The sequence below is a fragment of the Zosterops lateralis genome (assembly GCF_965231275.1).
Source record: "Zosterops lateralis genome assembly, chromosome: 9".
NCBI lineage: Eukaryota > Metazoa > Chordata > Aves > Passeriformes > Zosteropidae > Zosterops > Zosterops lateralis.
In genome coordinates this window covers 19,732,404-19,751,773 of record NC_139769.1, presented here as the reverse complement: position 1 = coordinate 19,751,773, position 19,370 = coordinate 19,732,404, and the positions used below count along the sequence as shown (strand labels likewise).

Below are 19,370 nucleotides of genomic sequence, written 5' to 3'. Positions count from 1 at the left end.
GATCCACTGGACATGGGGGAAAGTCACTTCTTTCTCCCAGAAGTCGTCCTGTAGTCCCCTGCTACCAAACCCTTGCCATGCAAACCCAGTACTCCTGTGTTCCCTTTGTACAACTGTGTAAAATCATGTCATGCAGAAATTTTCCTTCTCGGCATTTTAAACTCAGTAGTAGAGTATGCTTGAAGTTACCCATTCTCTGTTGTCATGCTTTATGCAAAGAAGTTCTACAAGGATGCACTGGCATTCAAAACATGGTAGAGTTATTCCCAAATGTGAATTGTTTAGATTTTGACAGTCATCTTGTCAACTTACTTCTTTCATTCAGTGCAATTGAGGTTAGAAAAGAAAAGAATCAATCATCACAGCTATTCATGTTAGAAAAAAAGTAATGGAAGAGCTGAATTTCCATGTGCTTCAACAAAGCTCTCTTATGTCCTTGCAATTCATATTCAGAATAGAATGCATTAAACAAGGATAAAAAAAGCCACACATAGTACTGTACAAGTAATACATAGGACTTAAATTCTTAAAATGAATTATTGAATTCTTAATGCCAAAAATCTGAATTTACAGTTCCTAACACTGTGAAGTATATATATATTCCCAAAAGGCACCAAAGAATGGAATGGAATGGAATGCAGTAGGGAGAGTGAAAAGGGGTATTGTCTTACCCATTTGAAGAACCTGAAACATTAAAAGAAAGGATGAATCAGAGTCAAGAAAACATAGACCAGAATAGTCTCTTCAATCTAAGGGTCATACCTTGATTTTTTGTTGAAGGAGCCCCTAAGGCTGGAGTGAGCTCTCAGGCAGATGTTTCAGGTGCAGTGACCCAGAGCCCTTCTGAGCATGCAGAGCAGCCAGCACAGGCAGAGCTGACGTGTGACACAGCCCCCTTTGCCAGCCAGCATTGTTCACACAGGAGTTGTGCCACTCCTGTCATGGGTCCTCAGAAAGACACATCACACAAGATGTGAGGCAAAACTACACCCCTTATTCAGTGATAGTTGTATTCTGAAGTACATACGTTTGAATTGAAATTCAGATGATCCATGTTTTTCTAATTCTTATAGGGTGTGTATAAGTCAGTGTTTTAGTTGAAAGCATCAGAGCTTTTTTGAGGAAGATGTCCCCATTTACCATCCTTTGGTTCAAATCAAAGCTCTCTCAGAGCTCATGAATAGTATTCCTTTCATGTGAAACCAAATTGGTAGAGAAAATCCAGGAACACTATTAATGCTCCCCAGCTAATGCGAGTTCAGTGCCAGACTGAAATCATCATTAATTATAGTCCAGAAACACACAGAGTATGGATATCAGGGGCACACTACCAAGGACTTCAGTTCATAAACCCGTTCCTGTTGGGACCACCCTTCCTGCCAAGGTAAACATAAGTCATAGAAACAAACCCTTAGGAGGCTGAGAATTTTTTTCATATAGTTTTTCTGGTCTTTAAGAAATAGATGCAGTGGTAGCAGTGGTTGAAAGAGAGTTTGAAGGGCAAATTTTAATTTTTTCTTAAAATATAAATTGAGCTTATTATAGTGCAAACAGGCCACTTGAAGTACAAACAGGACCAAGTTGCCCTTAAATTATTCCAAGAGTCCTCAGTAGGATTTTTTTATCTGTTTCATCTTTAATTACTAACTTGTTATCTCAAAACAGTATTCGGTGAAAAAAAAGGTGTGTAGCTGCCCTTAATACTGAGTTTCTGTGCACCTTCAAGCAGCACAACTGAACCACAATTGCTTGATTTTTTTTCACAGAAGCTCACAGCAGACCACGAGCATCAAATACTCTGAAAATATTTTCCCATCTATTTTTAGCCAACAACGGGTACACACAGAAGTGTAATTGTAGTGGAGTCTTCATTTGCCATTTATAATAGGAAGAGAATCCATGCCACTGGCTGACTTTCCTCCAGTTCCCTGCCAATACCAATTGTTTCTAACTAGCATATAGAGTCAATTATACGCTTTATTTGGCTGCTGCGTACATCTGCAAGCATACCAAACAAATGACTGCTCCAAATACTGTGCATGCCAATTACTCTGTTTAGAGGGATTTGGACAAAAGAAAGAGATGCATGAATGCATGTCAGAGCAAGAAGGGGTTCTGCAGGATTGAGGGGGGGTATTTTCATGGTTTGGGTTGGTTTTTTTTTTTGGGGGGGCAGGGTGGGCAGTGGTTGTCTGTTATTGTGAGGGGGGGTTGAGTTTTTTGAACAGTTGTCTTTTATCTGCTCTCTTTGTTGCTTCTGTTTGTTTTCTTCCCTTCTCCTACTACTGTGTGGAACGCTGAATCCTGATGAGAGAAAGCTCTTTGGAATGTCAAGCAGTCATTTTTCATTTGCTCATTTAGGAATAGGATGCTCAAATTAGACTCAGAATAAGCCAGCTGTAGGCTACCCAATTATCAGTACTGAACTATCTAGAGCTATCTTCATCTATCTGACAACATTTTACAGTCATGGGAACCTTCACTTGTTGAGCATTTTGTTAACCATCAGTAAAAAGTATTGCTACTACCATGCAATGTATACAATAGCTGTCATTACAAATCTCCTCTCAGGAAGTGACATAAAACCAAGGTTGCTAATGAGTTTATAGTCTCTATAGCAGCAATACAAGGCAAAAGATGACACTTCCATTCTGTAGAGAAGTTTTAAAAGATTAATAAATAAATAAAAAGATTCCAGGATGTGAGCACCACGAGACCAAAGGTTAACATGTGGTTTCATAACATATGGAACTTGTTTCATAGTGGGATAGAGTGACCAGGAAAAAAAAAAAAAAAAAAAAAAACCAAACAAGAACACAAAAAGAGAGAACAGACTTAACAGACTTAAGAAGCTGCTTAAAATGCTTTTCTGAGTTGTGACTATAATTTAGTATGTTCTGCTGTGCTCAGAGGCCATTCTCGCAGAGAAAGGAGCAGTTCCTTGAAAACAGGTGTAGTCCCTCTTCATAGCTCATGTGAAATGCAAAGATAAATGTGAAAAATACTGGCTGAATAAAAAGAGCTACTGGAAATTATGGCCTCTGTTAGTGTCTGCTGTCTGACACAGGAGAGATCTATGAGTTATTTGAGTTTTTTCCTCTCTATTCTTACATCCTCCTGATGAGATAACCTAAAATTGTTTCGCTTATGAGAGCTGACAAGATCAGAGACCATGGTAGTATGGCTGTAGGGTAATGACTTTTTCTTGTTGAATTCACTGAAGCCTTAGGAACTAAAATAACAGAAATAGGACAGAAACTTAGGCAGCCACCCAGACTTAAAAAAAACCCCAACACCTGGAAGGATAAAGTCATCTATGATTTCCATAAAAATTCTTTGTTTGAACACTCATGCAAATTTAGACCTTACCAAAGCAACTTGCTAAAATACTTTGAGAAACCATTCAGCACTCACTTCTGTCACATTTATGTGGAGGGAAAAGCACCTTAAGATGAAATTAGTACTAGTTATGCTAATGAGGTCAGTCCAGGACAAGTATGTCATGAGTAAAGGCAAAATAATGGGGTCCTCATAGGTGAAAGCATCTTAAAATTCCAATATCTGTAAGACTGCAAATTTGATCTTCCTTCAACATGAAAAAAAGGCTATTTAGAGTATCAGTGTACACCGCCTATTACTTTTCTATACTGTGATGTATCATCCAGCGTTTATATCAATTAATGAAGTGAAATTACCAATCATAACTTTGAAGTGTTGCAAACTATCTTGAAGGTGTAAAGCTGAAAAGTTGGGGAAATATTTTTTGTACAGCAAATATTTAACAGGACTCTCTTAATGAAAAATTGTAATTTATTTAAAAGACAGAAAACAAAAATGCAGTTTTAGTGGTTTTCAATACAAAGTGCCTGTTGTTTCACCTTTAATTTGTAATACTAGATTTTTGTCTTTTTCTGTGCTTATCTAAAGGTGCCTGTATATAAAAAAAACCTTCTCTGTAGAACACACTAAATTAGTCACTACACTTGAATGGATTTTTGCAGAGGTGAATGTGATCATCACAGCAATGAACAGCACAAAGCTTTACTAAAAATTTTGGCTGTGGTGTGGCTTAGTTCTGTATTTTGATATGGTGAATATTCTTCCATCAAAACAGGATGCTAATATATTTTGAAACCATAGAGGGAAATAAGTTCTTGAAAACAAGCTGGTTTCAAGGACACTCTCATTAGGATGAACAAGTACAGGAAGTGGTATTTACAAAAAATAAAATTAATAAGTGTTATAAATAATAATTAATAAGTGTTGTATGGACTGTATTGAGTATGAACTTCAAGTCAGTCCATTCAGCCTTTTTTCTTTACTTGTACACAATGGATGCGTAACCTTCGACCAGCTGGACTCATAAACAGCTTCTCTCTGACTTGCCTCATGAAAACCACCTCATGAAAATTACCAGGGCTGTCTGTGCATGCCTTTACCTGTGTATGTTTCTGCAGGGCTCTCCGGGCGAGCGCGGAGCCGCGGGCACCGCCGGCCCCATCGGTCTGCCCGGGCGCCCCGGCCCCCAGGGCCCGCCGGGCCCCGCCGGAGAGAAGGGCGCTCCGGTGAGTATCCACAGTCCACTGAGCTGTCCAGCACAATCCTCCTGCCAGGGTGCTCCTTGTTCCCACTCTGGTGTTCACCTGCTCAATATGGGTTCTCAGAATACCCAACCTACTCATTGTAGAGTCACAAATATGTACATTGTAAAACATTTCTCCTCGTGCTCTCTAAGATCAGGAGGGGCTAAACCTGTTAATATCACACAGGGAGTGGATATAAATCAGTCTTTCATTAAAGCTTCGTACCCAGCCACTCTGCATTAGAGTACAAGTGTATTTGACATCAGCTTCCATTATTACTTCATGTAATTCTCTTATATATTCTCTTCCCTTGATAGTTTTCTTTCTGTTGCAATGTTTTCTGTTTTTCGGGGGTGGTTTGGAGAGGGATGGGTTTTTTAATTTTGTATTGGTACCATGACTCCCTGTACTGAAGGAATTTTCATTACTCTCCTGTGATAATGTGGATTGCTTAATTTTCTTCAAAACCAGGGTGAAAAAGGTCCCCAAGGTCCAGCTGGACGTGATGGAATACAGGGTCCTGTAGGTCTTCCTGGTCCTGCTGGTCCTAGTGGTTCTCCTGGAGAAGATGGTGACAAGGTGAATCATTATAATTGGTACTAGTGCATCTGGGAGATCTGTCAGTACAGTTCTCTGTAGCTTTCCCCACAATAAATAGGGTGATGAAACAACAAATCTTATCCCTGCCTCACCCAAATTCCCTCTGCCTACTGCAAAAAATGCCTAAAAACCTCTTCTATAACTAAATGTCTGAGGGACAGCTGCCATGGGATGTTAGGATTTGTGTTAAAGAATAGCATTTATCCTGACAAAGAAACAAGGATGAAAGTGTGGCAAAACAAGGCAAGTGATGCAAAAATTGATTTTTGCCTATTTTAGAAACTTGGTCTACTGAATGAATAAGATGAAATGTCTTCAGTAATATATAGGGATTCAGAACCCCAGAGGTTGTGCTGATAGGTTGAGGGTGTCAAAATAATTATGTTCACAGCAGAGATACTCTGTTGACCTCTGGCAGCATTTAGAATTCGGCACCTTTCAGGATCAGCTGGTGTGGTTGCTTGACCCAGCACTTCTCTTAGCACAGGGTAAAGGTGAAGATTTCAACATTCATTTTTGTGATGCATGAGTGTTTTTTATACCACAGACAGTATTTTCTGTGATTTAATTTCATGGTCTTATTTATTGTTTAATGAGAACATCATTTTCTAATGTGGTTTCATGGTGATTTGAATAATTTTGAAGTTTTGATATAGTGTGCACTCCAGTGAGAAGTTGTTCAGTCAGAAACAGTTACATGAGTCTGTAAATCAGGGTACTTTCATTATAAGTCATATTGAAGGTGACGTGAGCAACACAGTTTCCTTTATTTAGAGCTCAGATGCATTATACTTCAAAGCCAGGTCTTGCTGCCCTTTTCAATTCAACAATCAATATCTGGATTAATATGACATATTATTGATCACTGCAGAATTGCTCCCTTTAGACTTTCACAGTTGAAGCAGCAGCATAAAACATAGAATAATCATATCAAAGGGAACATTTAGAGATACCATGATACTGACTTCAGCTAAGTGTGAAGGAGACGATTTTAAACTAGTCTAACTTTTAACTTTCAATTACAGGGTGAAATTGGTGAACCAGGTCAGAAAGGAAGTAAAGGTGACAAAGGAGAAAACGTGAGTAGCAAAATCCTTTGTGCATTACATCTGTTCTTTATAAATAAAAGGTATTCATGCATGAAGTATGCAGATAGCCTTGCTACATAAATGAGCAGAAACAAAGACACACACCTAAAATGTTCCTTCAAAATAATTTTAATGCAACACTAGAGGTTTGTACTTACAGATCCAGGCATGTATTTAGTATTGCTCATATTCCTAGAGCTTACAGAATAATTACAAAATGTAAAATACATTCTTAAGCACCTTTCCTGTATCATTGAGATTCCTCCATTCTGAGGAATTTGAGCTGGAGTGACCAAGAATTCCCATATGTTCTCTTACTGTGATGAACTTTACTGACTGTACTGTGTGAACATACCCAGCTTTGGCTTCTTAGCCATGAGGATAAAAACTCTGGAGACTCACTAGAGGAATCTACTAATGTAGTTTTAAAATTTTTAAAGGGTATCTAATTCTTGGGGAGCACAATTAACTGATGATGGATGAAATGGCTTATACAAGTTTTCATATATTATCATTAGGCCAATTTGTGAACCTAGGACTAATCAGGTCTCTAGTGTTTTGATTTGACATTTTTCTGTCTTCAAAAATTAATTCTAAAGTTCAAGCACTTCCTTTTTTTTATTTAGGCCAGACATATAAAATTAAGCTCTTTTCACTGTGAAATTTGAAGCTAGAAATAATAAAACTAGCACTTATTTATTTCTGTTTGATTGTGGTTTCTTTCCTAAAAATTCAAAATGGTATGTTTTCACTTCTGTTCAATTTCAAGAAAAACTGGCACTTTACTTGAATACTTTTCCTTAAAAAAATGGGCAATAATGGCAGAAAAATCTCTTTTATTGTTGTATTTCAACGCTATTCCAGTTAGCAAAGCTCTGAACTCAACACAGGGATATTCATGGCTAAGTGTATTTATCTTGAAAACAGTGTGATCTTTGACATTAACAAGTTATAGAACAGTATATTACTTTAAAAATTACACCAGATTTATGGCTTGCCTATTATCAGATGATGTTTATGGAAGGATAGGTACATACTCAAGCAAATCACAGGTCACAGAATTACAGAATCACAGAATGGCTTGGGCTGGAAATGAACTTCAGGATCAGCTAGTTCCAGCCTCTGATCCAGTTCCACTTCAGGCTTTGCACGCGATCACAGGCACATCCTGTTTTCCCCTTTGCCATGCCTCTTCATTAGAGATGCTTTGCATCAGAGAAATTCAGGAAAAAAACACAAGCTGCACTCTTCTGTTTCAGATAATTTTACCATAGCTAGTTATGCTGAGCATTAGACTGTGACCACATTTCCCACAGTGAGTACTGATGCATTTGGGCCTGTTCCAGCAGACCTGCTTTACAAATTAAGTGTCTGCAGCATTATTATTTGAGAATGTATCCTGGACTCCCAGTCTCAAGGTTTAATGCATTTGAGAATATTACACATTTTTCTTAAAATACAGGATTCAGTGTTGAGGCCTTGGCTGAAATGAATGTAACTCCAATTGAAGTCATGTGTCTTGAATCTATTTGTCCTCAACTGCAGTCATTAAACCCTGAAAATTTCAAAATGTGTTTATTTTAAATCTGCTTTCCTTTCAACATGCTGATAGATGCCTACTGGGGCAGGGAGAAAGGACTTGGTCGCCTCTGAAAGGTTCTGAAGAGGAAGTACCCAGTCTTGAAATCACAGGACATAAAGGACAGATATTTACAATCTCAAACCACCCACAAAAGGCCTTGGTGGGCATTTAGAGCCTGATCACAGCAAGGATCCTGATCAAAGAACTGATTCATCTTTCCTGTTTAAGAAGAGCTGGAAAAATCTTCAATTCCCCATTGAAACTAACAAAGATTTATTTTTGTGGGTTTGAAAATACTGTGCCTAACTATGTTGGCGTATTCTAAGACAGCACAATTTTGCTGTTGATGTGCTGTCCTCTCTTGAACTCCAAAACCTCTGCAGTTATCACTGCTGCCTTAATTAACTGAAGATTCTCTCTTCATTCTGATCAGTCTTTCTCCATTTGCCCTCCAGAGCAATGGAAAAAAAAAAAAATCTGGCCGTGTCCAAATAACTCCTCATTAATCAATTGCAGAGTACGTTCCAACAGTGCTTTATATCAAAATGGGTTTTTAAATGAGTTTAAAAATGTGTAGGCCTCATTCCAGAGCCTATAAAATGAAGGCGCACATTGAAGCATCTCAAAGAGTATAGAAAAATCCATGCATGCCAAATCTCTTTCTCATGGTAACACTTCCCAGTCAGCTGTAGCATTCCTTGGAGTCTTTTCATTTAGATTGTCACCACAGAGGCTAGAAAGCTTTGGTTTATCTATTGCCATCAGGTATGGGACAAAAATAAAACTGTAAAATAGTAGAAATTCAGAGCTTGATGCTACATACTCCCTAGAAAATAAAATGTTCCAAAATATAGATAAAACCCAAAGGAATAGACTACAAGACTTAGGAAGTCCCTTTATTTACTTCTCCTTATAAAGGGCACAATAATCTAATTTTAGTCCTAGTAAAGTCTATAAATCCCAGCATTTTTCTGCTCTAAACCAGAATTGGAAGCCTAGAAGTTGCAGGCAACTTGGCATCTGAAATAGACTAGAATTAACCAAGGCCAGGTGTTAAGTTTTGTGTCTTCTCAGTGTCACTCTTTATCAGTCTACTTCCTCTAGTGTTGCAAAAAGGAGATTCAAATTACCACATCATTTAAACCTAATCATAAAGTAGTATCTTGCATTCCTGTACTCTCATAGCTTCATTATATCACATCTGCATGACTGACTTCTAATTATGTGCAATATAATTTAGTTATTATTCTGCAGGGAGAAAGAAAAAAGATGTTCCTCTCAGAGATTGGTTTTTTTGCCATGCTGTCAAAAAAAGACTTAGTATCAAAGAGAATGTGATTCTCAGTGCTCAGCAAGAACTTGCACTTTTTCATGTCTCCTGGAGGTCAAAATAAGCTTTGTGGCATTGCAAAAATAATTAACAGTTTCATAAAAACTACTCCAAATAATAGGCATTTGAATTAAAGATAGATTTTTAGATGATGCTTTAAACATTGAGGGATATTTTGCATAAATCTCGTTGAAAGTTTTGATATTTTTAGTTGCAAAAAAAACTTTATTTTGATTCACATTCACACTGAAATCTATTCTGCAACTATTCTATCTATTCATTAAAAATGAGCTTCCAACAAATGCCAGCACTGTCTATTATAGATGTGAAAATCTGAGTTTTTGAGAGTTTGTACTGAATGGAAAGGACTAGTGAATGATGCTACATCCTCTTTGGAGAAACATGGAATAGATTGTCATCTTGCAAGTCATTTTCTCTCATGTCTGTATTTGCTTTTAATCTCACTGCAGATGTCACAATCACTAACTTGTCCTTTTGGATGTGTTTGTTGCAGGGTCCTCCGGGTCCCCCAGGTCTGCAGGGTCCTGTTGGAGCCCCGGGTATAGCTGTAAGTAGCTCATTCAAAGCGAGCCCCAACCTTGCATAACTCAGTGGATACTGACTTCTTTGAACTTTTGCTCCTTACTCAGGAATATATTTCAGAACATCACTAACAGTTCTGCCCCTGCTCACTTACATGCAGTCTTTTATTGTAAACAAGCCTGCATGGGTGTTACTCTATGGCAGATTTACAGCACAGCAATAATTTGACAAAATTATTAAAAATTAAAAACTGTAAATAGTGAATAGGGGCTTTCAGTGAACTTGTTTGGTGGTGTGTTTGGCAGCTCAGTACAGATACACTTAAAAGAGAGTGTCTCTTTTTAAAATCCACCTGATACCAAGTGAATTAATTCTTACTTTTATTTAGAAGGCTCTGAATCCTTTTACCCTGAATATTGGTAGAACTTTTGCTACTCATGTTTGCATAGGTATTCAACAGCTGGAATGTTTATGCAGATATAATAGAGAGGGGGAATTCAGGGAAAATTTTTGTAGCAGCACTAATGACCTACATTAAAGCAGGACATGTACTGATATTCTGTTTGTGTAACAGATTTCATCCAGCCAAGATGGTGAACATGCACTTGTTGTGATTCTGAGCTCTTTTGTAGTTGTTTTCCAGTCATTTCCATGGAGCTTTTCCTGTTGTTGTTATCAGAGCTGTGATAGTTTTGCTCTTCATTGTACAGGGAGGTGATGGAGAGCCAGGCCCGAGAGGTCAGCAAGGGATGTTTGGGCAAAAAGGTGATGAAGGTCCTCGAGGCTTCCCTGGGCCCCCAGGCCCTATTGGCTTACAGGTAAATTCCTTTATTATTTTACCTGACATCTGTAAGAACATTGATTTCTGTGTCAGAAACTGAATGACTGTTGTCTTCTAATAAATAAATGATAGCATCAGTTTATTAGAACTGAAAGATCTCATACTGATGGGGTTCATGCACGGATAACAGATTTAATGCAGCAGGACTTACATATATATCTATATCAGAGCATAAATTATCCAGACTCCCACCTAAGCTCTGGATAATCCTGGAAGTGGTTTTAAAATCACCCAGTATAACATTTCTTTGTGTGCATTTTTTGGGTTTTTTTTTCCCCAAAATTTATTGCGCCACCTAGTTTAAGTACCCTAGGACTACCTATACATTTACTGTAATATGAAAAACTTCCTTCCCTTTCTTTCCATTTTAATGCAAATAGTCTTTTTCTTCTTGTTCTGCCATCCTGCCCCCTCCCAAGTTCACAAGTTTGATATGTAGATCTGATTTACATCGCTTCATATTGATTTATAACTAATCATTACTGGGACCCTACTGATAGTATTCTTCTCTGTGGATTTTAGGGTCTGCCTGGCCCACCAGGTGAAAAAGGTGAAAATGGTGATGTGGGCCCAATGGTAAGACTTATTCCCCACTCGTCACTGTGAAGGACATAAATATTCTCCATATATCATTGTCTTTTCTCTACAGCTCACCATTTGATATTTGATAAGATACTCCTGAACTTGGTGAAAAGAGTATGAAACGTTTTGTGTAACATAAACTCTCTCTGGGGTTTACTTTGCTTTCACACATCTATCCCCTCATCATTAATATCAAGATTCATGTAATATGAGAAAATACTGAAAAATGGATAGGAAAGCAAATACTCTGTGTGCCTGAGACAGGACAGTGGCAATCAGGTTCAGGAAAGAAAGAGGAAAAGTAGATATCACTGCACCAGAGAGTCTGGAGGTGCCTTCCTGAATTTCAGGCCATTGTTATTAACATACAGCATCAGGTACTTGCAGGCCAGACAGTGGTAAACACTGTTTGGCTCTGTTTACTTTCCCTGGGTGATGCATTTTCCAGCTGTTTCTCCTGCTGACAGAATGCCTTGTAGGCTGTTTCTGACTGCCACGCAAGCTCTGTACTCCCTACATTGGCCTCCAGCACCTTGTGCCAAGTCTGGATGCTTTACCCCTGCCCATCTGTAGGCACTACAGTGCAGTTCTGCCCCAGGGCTGTCACAGACACTTGGGCTGGTCCAGGGTCTCTGTCAGTGGGCTGAGCATGCAGGGAACCTGTGGGGAAAGAACCAATCCTCAGGGGGCCCTAAGCATCCTGTCATGTCCAGCTCAGGTACTGTGTGACACAGCCTGGCTCTCCTGTCACCTTGTGAACTCATCCAGCAGGCAGCAATCTGGCCCTGCTGTTCCTGTTGCATGGTGAAGATTAAAAGCCCTCCACAGATTGAGTATATTATTTTTCATTATTCATAAGTTCTTCATGATTGTGACTATATTATATCTCTTCTATGATTCTGTCATATCACATTGTCTCTTTGATACAGGGTCCACCTGGCCCACCAGGTCCAAGAGGTCCCCAGGGTCCTAATGGAGCTGATGTAAGAATCAACTTATATTTTGTCTTGCTAATTGAGTAATAAGCACTCTATTTTTGATAACGATTTTTTTGGGATAACAAATACCTTTTATCCCTGTAGGGTCCTCAAGGCCCCCCAGGCTCCATTGGCTCTGTTGGAGGTGTTGGTGAAAAGGTGAGTGTGGACAGAAATCTACTAGAAAGAGAAAATATTGGAATAGGAATGCTATATGATATTCATTCATTAAAATTATTTTCATTGCTGTTTTCAGTTCTCTGTTCAGAAAATTGTCTGCTAGGATATGGAGTGAGTTTGTTTGGGATTTATTAATTTCATATTTCAACCAAGGAACATGCTGGATTGTATCTTCCTTGTTCTTAAAGGAACAATGAGGTACACAGGGATGTAAGGGCTTTTATTCTGTGAATTTTTGAAGCAACAGAGTAAACTATTATATAGGGCAAGCAAAAAGTTCAAAAGAGAGTCTTAAAATGCTTGTTTATGTTTATTTTATCAAGCTACGTGACCTCGACCACATCACCTATGTAAGCCTAAATGCCTTTTGCTGTAATGTTACAGATTTAATATTATTTTTTTCCTGAACATTGGAATGAGAAAGAAGATTCTGAGTGGAGCATTAGATGGAGGAAACAAAATAGAAATATATTCCAGGCCACTATATAAATTGTTATTTAAGAAACTATGTAGATTGTTCTTGAGTATGTAATGATTTGCCAGAGTATCACATATATTCAAAGAAACACCAATGTCAGTAAATCCTAGAAAAGACATCACTAGGAATGTCAGTATTGGTAGTCTTTCAGAAAGCTTTCCATATTGTTAGCTTTTCAGAACATGAAGCAAGATTTCCCTTTTTCTAACTAAAATAGTCTTTTAAAAGAATCTTCAGGTGTTTCATGGGGTTTTTTTTCCTACATGCCCATATACTAAATCACTTGCCAGTGCTCTGGGATGTGGCAAAGAGCAAACTAGAATAATATAGCATAATATTTGGTTTGATGGAGAAATATCCTACTTTGTCTCCCTTACTGTCCTTTGAGACTAGAGGGTACTGAGCTCACACAGATGTCACTGTGTCGAGCTGGCAGTGCTTCACTGCAGTGCTTCTTTCTCAGGGTGGTGCTCTGAGCATCAGCTCCCCTCTTGGGAGCAGCAGCATTCTGGTATTTTCAATCTTTTTTCCCCCAAATTGCACAAGACACACAAAACTCAATGCCCTCCTGCTTGACTGCATTATTAACAAAGATATTCCCTCTAATGTCCCAAGTTCATTACATTGTTCATCCAGTCTACTTTAAAAAAGATCTTGGCCTCATGAAGGGCTGCAGAATTGTTTTTTTTCTCTCTGGGAAGAGTATCAAAAATGTGACACAATCTAAGAGTTGAGAGAAATAAAAAAGTTACTGGGAAAAGGGAGTCAGTATGTCAACGGAATACAGAAAACAATGGGAATTGTGGGAAGAAAACATTTTCCTGTTACCACTACTGAGAAAAATGTTAATTATGACAACATCCAAGGTAGCACCCAATTATATAAAATGCTTTTTAAAAAACATCTGGTATAATATTGTGGCCCACTGAACTTGATAGGAATTTTGCCATTGGTTTCAGTCACCTCTTTAATTTTTAGTGTTTCATGATCAAATTATATTCCAGTCATTTTACAAACACATTGCCTTATATTGAACTCCTTCCTCCTTTGTTTCTCCCTGCAACTCATCTGTGTGATTTAGAATCACTGTTTGTGATGATTAGGCCATGAAATTTAATTCAAGAACACGAAGTTCAGACTGTTTATCACTTGGCTGTCATTTTTTATTTCCTCTAGCTTAATATCCCATATTCTCTGCATTCACAAAGAGAAGCTTCCAAGTGTATTATTGTGGAAGTTTATATAAATTGTAATTACTTTCCTCCCTCCTCCTCCAGTGTGAGTACCTGCCCAGGGTATTTTCCTTGTTAAGATATCTTCCTTCTTAATTTCAGTTCCATTTAAAGAGATTTCAAGCTGAGATATCATCAAGAGTTGTTTTGTCAGGGGGAGTTGCTGCAATGGGAGGACAGGTCATGCTTTTAAACAAAACATGCATTTTTTATTTTCCTTTTCTTCCCACACATTTTTCCCCCAATGTTTTTCTTATTATGTCACCGTGCTTTGGCCTCTGCACCCCTTTCAGGAAAGACACACTATACTAAGGATAATTCAATGCAGCGAGTGTAGAATGTGGAAAAACATTTTGGCATCATCCCTGTCACTGTTGAGGAGACAAGTAGGTTTGCTCACTTGCATATTTTAAAGGTTTGACCAGGAGATATTTTTTAATTAATAGAAGGGTTTCAAAGCCCCCTTATCTTCTGGCAGAGATAAACAATTTTTGTCACACTTAGTGCCATGCATTTTTAACTAGCTTGTTGTTTCCCCTGCTCTGCACACAAGGGCCTGAATGTTCAAAGGCATCAGCACTGCAAATTCCTGTATCCCTGCATTATTAATGCTGTAACCTCCACTGAGGGCCTGGCACTGACACTCAGCAGAACCTCTTAAATCCAGCTGCCACACCAAGAGCAATCTCTTTCTTCTGCTTTTAATTAAGAAAAATAGAAAACCAGAATGTACCTACACATGCTTATCTCTAATTTGTATTAAAGGTCTAACATGCAAATATTCTAAATAGCCAGGAAGTTGCTCATGACTCCTCTAACATGTGCCTTAGAATGTACATAAGAATTTACAAGAGGGGAAGCAGACCAAGTAATGTTAACCCCACACTTCCACAGAACCTAATGAAATAAATTTGCCTTTATAATTTTGATTAATTTGTGGTAACTGCACTGAGCACTGTGCTGTTTTTCTACCCCTTCTCCTTTCCACAGCTCATTATAAACCATTAGAGTTAGACAGCAAGGCAAACCCAATGTCTGCAGAACCTAAGCGTTCATTCTGTAGCCTCTCAGAGTTCAGACCTGGTTTACTGCATGAAAAAGTCTGGTGTTAGAAAACCACTATACTCATCTGGGTTTAAATTTCTTCCTATTATATTGTTCTAAAAAACTTTTCAAAGTAGTACACCAATAAGGAATGCAACACAGTAAACAAGGGAGATCAATAGTTCTCATGCTTAATCATTAATTTACACTGCAGATGGAAGTGAGAGGACAAAATCAATTGAGTGTCCTGGCTCTGAGTTTAGAAACATGTTTGATAAGTGTTCACAGACAATTTTATGTGTGCTTATCCTTTTTACACACATCTGTGTGTAGGCACTGCTAAGGTACCTAATCAAGGTGTGTCTCTGACAGTTTAGGCTACCTGAATATCCACCCTAACAAATTACTTTTAATAACTTTACATGTCCTCCTGAGTGTGATTTTTTCTCATCCTTCTCCATCTCTCCAACATCCTTGTAAACAAGAGCCCTCCCAGAAAGCACAGCCTGTAGAATTTCTCTCAATTAAAATTCGTTCTCCACAGAGCCATTATATGTAACACTGTAACACATATGCAGACCTATGCAAAAGTGATTCTCTCTAGAGTTACAATTTCTCTCTCTCTTTTTTTTTTTTTTTTTTTTTTTTTTTTTTTTTTTGAGTTGTTTTGTTTTTTGTCGTTGTTTTGTTTGGGGTTGGTTTGTTTTTTGGTTTTTTGTTTGTTTGTTTGTTTGTTTGTGAGAGTAGCAAAAAGGAGCAAAAGTAACTTCCCAGAATTCAACCAAAAGGTGGCAGCCTTCCATCCACTTTCTCTGTGCTTTGTATGGACAGTTCTCTAGAACTGATCATAAGGAAAACAACACTTTTTAAGCCTTAAAACTTTTTAATAATGTTTTTTAAATTTTAACTTTTAAACTACTTTGCCCAGCTTGGTAGAAAACATCCTGTTTGCTTAATCCAAGGTGGTTTTCAGAATTGATCATGTCTACACAATGACATGACCCTTTGTAGTTTAGGATGTCTGTCTTTCCTTTTTGAAATTCTGTCAGAGGAAGGCTTTGCCTAAGAAAGACCACAGTAACTTTTGAAAGATCTGAGTGGTTAACAAAAGAGAGAAAAATCTCCAGTGATGGAATAAGCCTATTATTAGATCATAAAATCTGTTTCCAAACAGAACATGAAATATTTCCTATGGAGAAGGCACATCAGATTCTGAATTAATGCCCTTGTTACTAAAAATGAAAAGAAAGATGAGGCCAACAATAGCTATAGATTACACAGGTTTTAGCAGCTATAAATATGCACTCTGTAAATATATATCAGCTACAATCTTCTCCATCAAAACACTGTTTAATTCCATTAAGTTACCTAAGCCAAATACAGCATTTCATAGTATACAGCATTTTATACTTGGAATATAAAAATCACTGTCAGATAAAACAAGGATTGCATACATGGATGAGGCACATTTTTTAGTAGAACAATGATATAGAAATATTAATGTGAGATGAAACTTTAACTGGTCTCATCTTTCACAAATGCCCTTTAAGGGAACATCTTGACATTTTCTAGCCCTTCCAATTTCTCAGTTTTCCACACTGCTGCTCGCTGGGGAGCTGCTGTGCACAGAGCCAACGTCACCCCCAGTGCTCCCCTGGTGCTCTCAAGTGTAGGTCAGAGGGAGCCCAGTGTTGCATGATAGAATGAAGATGTGTTTGTCAACAGGAAGGGTAAGAACTGTGTTATAAATCAAATGTGGATCATCATAAATTACAATATCATTAGGCAGAAAGGCAGGAAAAGAACACACTCTCTCTGAGAAGCTGCCAAGGGGATTACACTGCACAAGGGCTTGTTAGCAAAGACTGGGCACAATCAGTGCTCTTATGTCACTGCTTTATTTTGTCCTGCCATGGGCTCACCTTTGGAAAGGCTCTATATGGTGGACTCTGTGGATATAATATGGCTACTAACTTGAATAACTTATTTTTGCTGATTCCAGACTTCATTCTCTGTTGCTACAAAAATCTCAGTTGATTGATAGTAGGCATGGACAAAACCCCAATGCTAATGATGCTGCAGACTCAGTAAATGCTGTGCACAGAATAAGGAAATTAAGATTATGAATTTTCCTAGAAAACATATTTAATGCTTATTGACCTGAAACATCCACTACAGGTTTTGTTTTGTTTTAAAAAGAATGCTACAGAAGTAAATTAATATTAAACACTAGAAGAGATCATTAATTTTTGAGATTCCTACAAATTTAAGTATATCTAATAAAACATACCAGAATTTCTAAAGGTACATTCACCCTTTAATAGTGCCCTTTTTAAAGGGCATTTTAATATTGTTCCTAAAATGTTGGTTATCTGTTAATTATCCCAGTCTGGAATTCAGTTGAAGGGTACTGAAATATTTTCCTGTAATCTAATTAAATACTTGCACTGGGCCAAATTCTGGTCCCAGTGAGGTTATCATGCTGCTATGAGCTTCTCTGGAAAAAAGTTCAGTACCTACACCATAAGTTTTGGTTTAAAATTGTATTTTATGATTTATAGTTTTATATTGACTATGTGGAAACGACAGACATGCATTAATTAACTGAACTGTCATTAAATGAAGAGAGGTGTGCAGGTCACACATGTTAGGAAGGATACACAAATTTATTCCAAATCTATGAATTCAGTGAATGATTGGGTAAAATGCATTTTCAGTACTGAACTACTCTTGTTCATAGATGTAATTATTGGCAACATTCATTTGGTTTGGAAAAAAATACACTTGGGGGGAAAGATTCCTCCCATTAGCAGTTGGATTGAAAAATTCTTTAGGATAAGAGTATGGATTTCTTAGCTAAGCACTCCGTAACAATCACAAAGCATATTCTGTTATCCTTCCATGACTTGTATCTCTGTGATGCTAATAACTAAATATTCTACTAACAGAAGAGTTTTCTATAAAAGTTTATGCATCTGACCACTGAGCTAGAAAATAATTGGTCATAACTAAACTTTAAAATAAAGAATTGAAAGACAGTCCTTGAGCTAATACAGTGTATTAGCTCAGAAGGAGACCGAATTATCTTAAATGTTAACTTAATAGTGCAATCTTTGACTTGCACAGATTTTCTATTCATACAGTATCATCCTGAAAACCATCTGCTTTATGAAATAAATTTAATCACTGGGAAATACATAGCACACACCTCTGTAGCCTGTGGAGAAAGTTTTTCTAACTGATGCTATTATTTCATCTTAGGTTTTTCTTTGTATAATATTTTCTTCTTCTAACAGTAGCTATAGCAATAATCAGACACAGGAAATTTGCAGCATATGGGATAATAAAGGGGAACATCTTCCAAAGCCCAAAGGGAAGTTTAGTCTCCCTGGCTCAAGAAAATATTAGTTTGATGTATTATCTCTAAAATTTCAGACTCTAGTTCTGCAAAACCACATTCATAACTCAACCCCCTCTAGGTAGACCAAATAAAAAACAGTTCTTATAAACTGTTTAGATAAATAAGCGTGGGAAGAATATGTAATAACAGAAGAAAATTCATAGAAATATTCTCCGTAATGACTCATAAGTTTATTCTTATGCATCTATAGGGTGAGCCTGGAGAAGCTGGTAACCCTGGACCTCCTGGAGAATCTGGAACAGCTGTGAGTATTTTGTTGTGTTGCCATTAACATTTATTATGGTGAACTGAGGTATCTGGCAGTGCTAGCTTTGGTAAGCATTTCCTCAGATCACTTGTGCACTTGTGTATGTCTTCTTTGAATTTGCAGCGAAGAATTTATACCTTTAAAATGACATTTGTTTCCCTATAATCATAGCCACATCTGGTACTAACAGAGGATGGAGATTTCCCAAAAGAATACCTATTTTTCCTTCCATAAGTATTAACTTTGGCTTGCATGTTTTTTCTTTCTGGAAACAGTTCACTGATGCAAACAGGGTACAGAATTTGGCACTTGACCTGAGAGGTCCTAATTTCCCCCTCACATGACAGTGTTTATTGAGAAGTGACATGGCCCTTGTCTGAAAAATGAGTTTGCCATTGCGATCCTTTATTTTGCCCGTTCCATTTCCAGATGGCATTTTGTGTTCATATGTTTTCCACAGGGTCCAAAAGGTGAAAGGGGAGAAAAAGGTGAAGCTGGTCCACCTGGAGCAGCCGGACCTCCAGGTGCTAAAGGACCTCCAGGTGATGATGGGCCTAAGGGTAACCCAGTAAGTGAGCTTCATAATTCTAACCCAAACCACTGTGAAGCATTGCTGAAGTTGCGTGAATACAGAACCATAGC

At 37.8% G+C, this 19,370-nt stretch overlaps 1 protein-coding gene across 3 annotated transcripts in view; it reads left to right on the top strand.

Annotated features, from left to right (window-relative positions):
* The window catches only part of COL11A1 (collagen type XI alpha 1 chain), a 132,257-nt gene that overhangs the window by 94,823 nt on the left and 18,064 nt on the right, over positions 1-19,370 (top strand). For all 3 annotated transcript variants that reach the window (XM_083867941.1, XM_083867942.1, XM_083867940.1), the window contains 10 exons: positions 4,458-4,565; positions 5,055-5,162; positions 6,209-6,262; positions 9,698-9,751; positions 10,437-10,544; positions 11,090-11,143; positions 12,079-12,132; positions 12,232-12,285; positions 18,672-18,725; positions 19,189-19,296. In XM_083867941.1, the coding sequence (XP_083724067.1) occupies positions 4,458-4,565; positions 5,055-5,162; positions 6,209-6,262; positions 9,698-9,751; positions 10,437-10,544; positions 11,090-11,143; positions 12,079-12,132; positions 12,232-12,285; positions 18,672-18,725; positions 19,189-19,296 (756 nt within the window). The remainder of the gene's footprint in view (positions 1-4,457; positions 4,566-5,054; positions 5,163-6,208; positions 6,263-9,697; positions 9,752-10,436; positions 10,545-11,089; positions 11,144-12,078; positions 12,133-12,231; positions 12,286-18,671; positions 18,726-19,188; positions 19,297-19,370) is intronic.